The sequence below is a fragment of the Helobdella robusta genome (assembly GCF_000326865.2).
Source record: "Helobdella robusta unplaced genomic scaffold HELROscaffold_2, whole genome shotgun sequence".
NCBI classification, from domain to species: domain Eukaryota; kingdom Metazoa; phylum Annelida; class Clitellata; order Rhynchobdellida; family Glossiphoniidae; genus Helobdella; species Helobdella robusta.
Genome location: NW_008704083.1, coordinates 8851591 through 8853499, shown reverse-complemented (window position 1 = coordinate 8853499; position 1909 = coordinate 8851591). Strand labels below are relative to the sequence as shown.

The 1909-nt window shown below is 29.6% G+C and overlaps 1 protein-coding gene across 1 annotated transcript in view; it reads left to right on the top strand.

Moving 5' to 3' along the window:
- Positions 1–1693: 1693 nt before the first annotated feature.
- HELRODRAFT_160821 (hypothetical protein) overlaps positions 1694–1909 on the top strand; it is a gene marked incomplete at both ends in the record, with an annotated part of 3176 nt that continues 2960 nt past the window's right edge. The window contains one exon of the mRNA XM_009017751.1: positions 1694–1712. Coding sequence (XP_009015999.1) covers positions 1694–1712 — 19 coding nt within the window. The remainder of the gene's footprint in view (positions 1713–1909) is intronic.

The window sequence follows — 1909 nt, the reverse complement described above, 5'->3', positions numbered from 1 at the left end:
CAACAGACTATAAAATTTTTATGTATGCATGTATATCATAATACATTATTTGTTTATTTTATACTTTGGCAGAAAGTCTCACCTATTTTATGTGTGTGTTTGTTTGTGTGTGTGTGTATGTGTGAGTTTGTCTGTGTATATGTGTGTGCGTGTGTGTTGTATATGTGTGTGCGTAATATTTTCACATAGTTTGGATTGTTGTATAAGGAGTGGAAAGAAGTCAATCTTGAATGCATACAATGATGGTCAGTATTTTGTGCGTGTTGTATCCGTATAATTGTTTGCAGTGATGCGTGTTTGGGCGTTTGTATAGGTTTGTGTGTGTTTGCATGTTTGTATGTTTGTGCGTGTGCTTGTATGTTTGCTGTATATGCGTGTATACCTGTGAATATTTGTCTGTGTTCATGTCTAAATCCGTATGTTTGATTAAGCGCACGATGTTTGTATGTACATTGATTCGATTCTATGATGGCTTATTGCATTTTTTGTATGCCCACATGTATATTTTATGAAAGTGGGTGATGTGATTACAAGCGTTCATGCAATGCGACTCGTTTAAATGCTTATTCAGTCAGTGTGTGTTTGAGTTGAAGTATCGTTGTAATGTTTTGTTGTTTTGTATGAAATATTTTCACGTTTGTATGTTTGGTTATTAGTATCTTTCTTTCTAGGCATCTTTGTATGCATCCTTATACTCTTGTATTGTACTCGTTATAGTCATTCTGTTGTGTCAAATGTTTCGGTTAAAGTGAAATATTTGCATCTCTGCTTTTGTGTAATTGTTTCTTTGTATGTGTGCATATTTATATGTACGTGTGTTTGTAAATTTTTATGAAATGTGTGTATAAATGCAACTGCATTTATACAAATCAACTTTATTCTTATTATTTGTATGCGATTTATATTATTTTTTACGTCTTAGCATAAAAACGTGTTTGCAAACGTATTTGTTTTGGTACACAATTTGTTTGTATGTTTTTGTATACAATTTGTTTGCATGTTTTAGCATAAAATTTGTTTGTATGTTTTTGTATACAATTTGTTTGTATGTTTGAGTGTACGCAATGTATTGCGCCGGTGGCTGATGTTGTCTTTTAGGCCTAAAATGTTTTGGTCATTCGTCCATTCATTTAGTGGTGTATGATATACACGCGCGCTCCTGTTGGTACGTTCATTAGATGGGGTATCTCTCTATAGCATGGTATTCTATTGCACGGTATTTCTGTATTCGTATGTAGGCGTTTGTATTTTCCTGAAAACATGAGTTGTGTTTACAGCTAGAAAGGAAGGTTACAATTACAATTTGGTAGATTAAAAAGGTTACAAGTTTTATAAAAAATGTTGTCAACTAAAATACTTTTAAAGTGATAAATAAATAAATAAAAGTAATATTAATGATAAATAAAATATTGATAAATATAACAATAGGAATTGTGATTGTTTGGCACATGTTTGTTCCTCTGTTAATAAAATTTATTTACCAACCAAAACGAATTGAAATTGTTTATCAATTAATTAAAAATGTAATCAGTTAATAAATTAATCAAACAATCAAGTATTTAATTAATTAATCAATCAATTTATTAAACATAATACTAAATATTGATCAAATTTGAAAATGGATAAAACTTCATTTAAAAATACTTTCTGAAGACCTATACAAATAGGAATTAAGGATTTATAAGCGAAAAATATGGCTCAAAAGAATCCAAGTCAGATAGACATCCGTATCTCAACATTTTTAACAGTGCTCAATTTTCTATAGCTTCATTTTATTATCATCTTCATCGTCGAACTTTTTGAAAAATGAAAAAAAACCAGAAGAAATAACTCAAAAAATATTTAAAATAAATATTACGTACATAAGCAAAACTCACAAAAAGCAAAAACAAACAGAAACATAAATGTG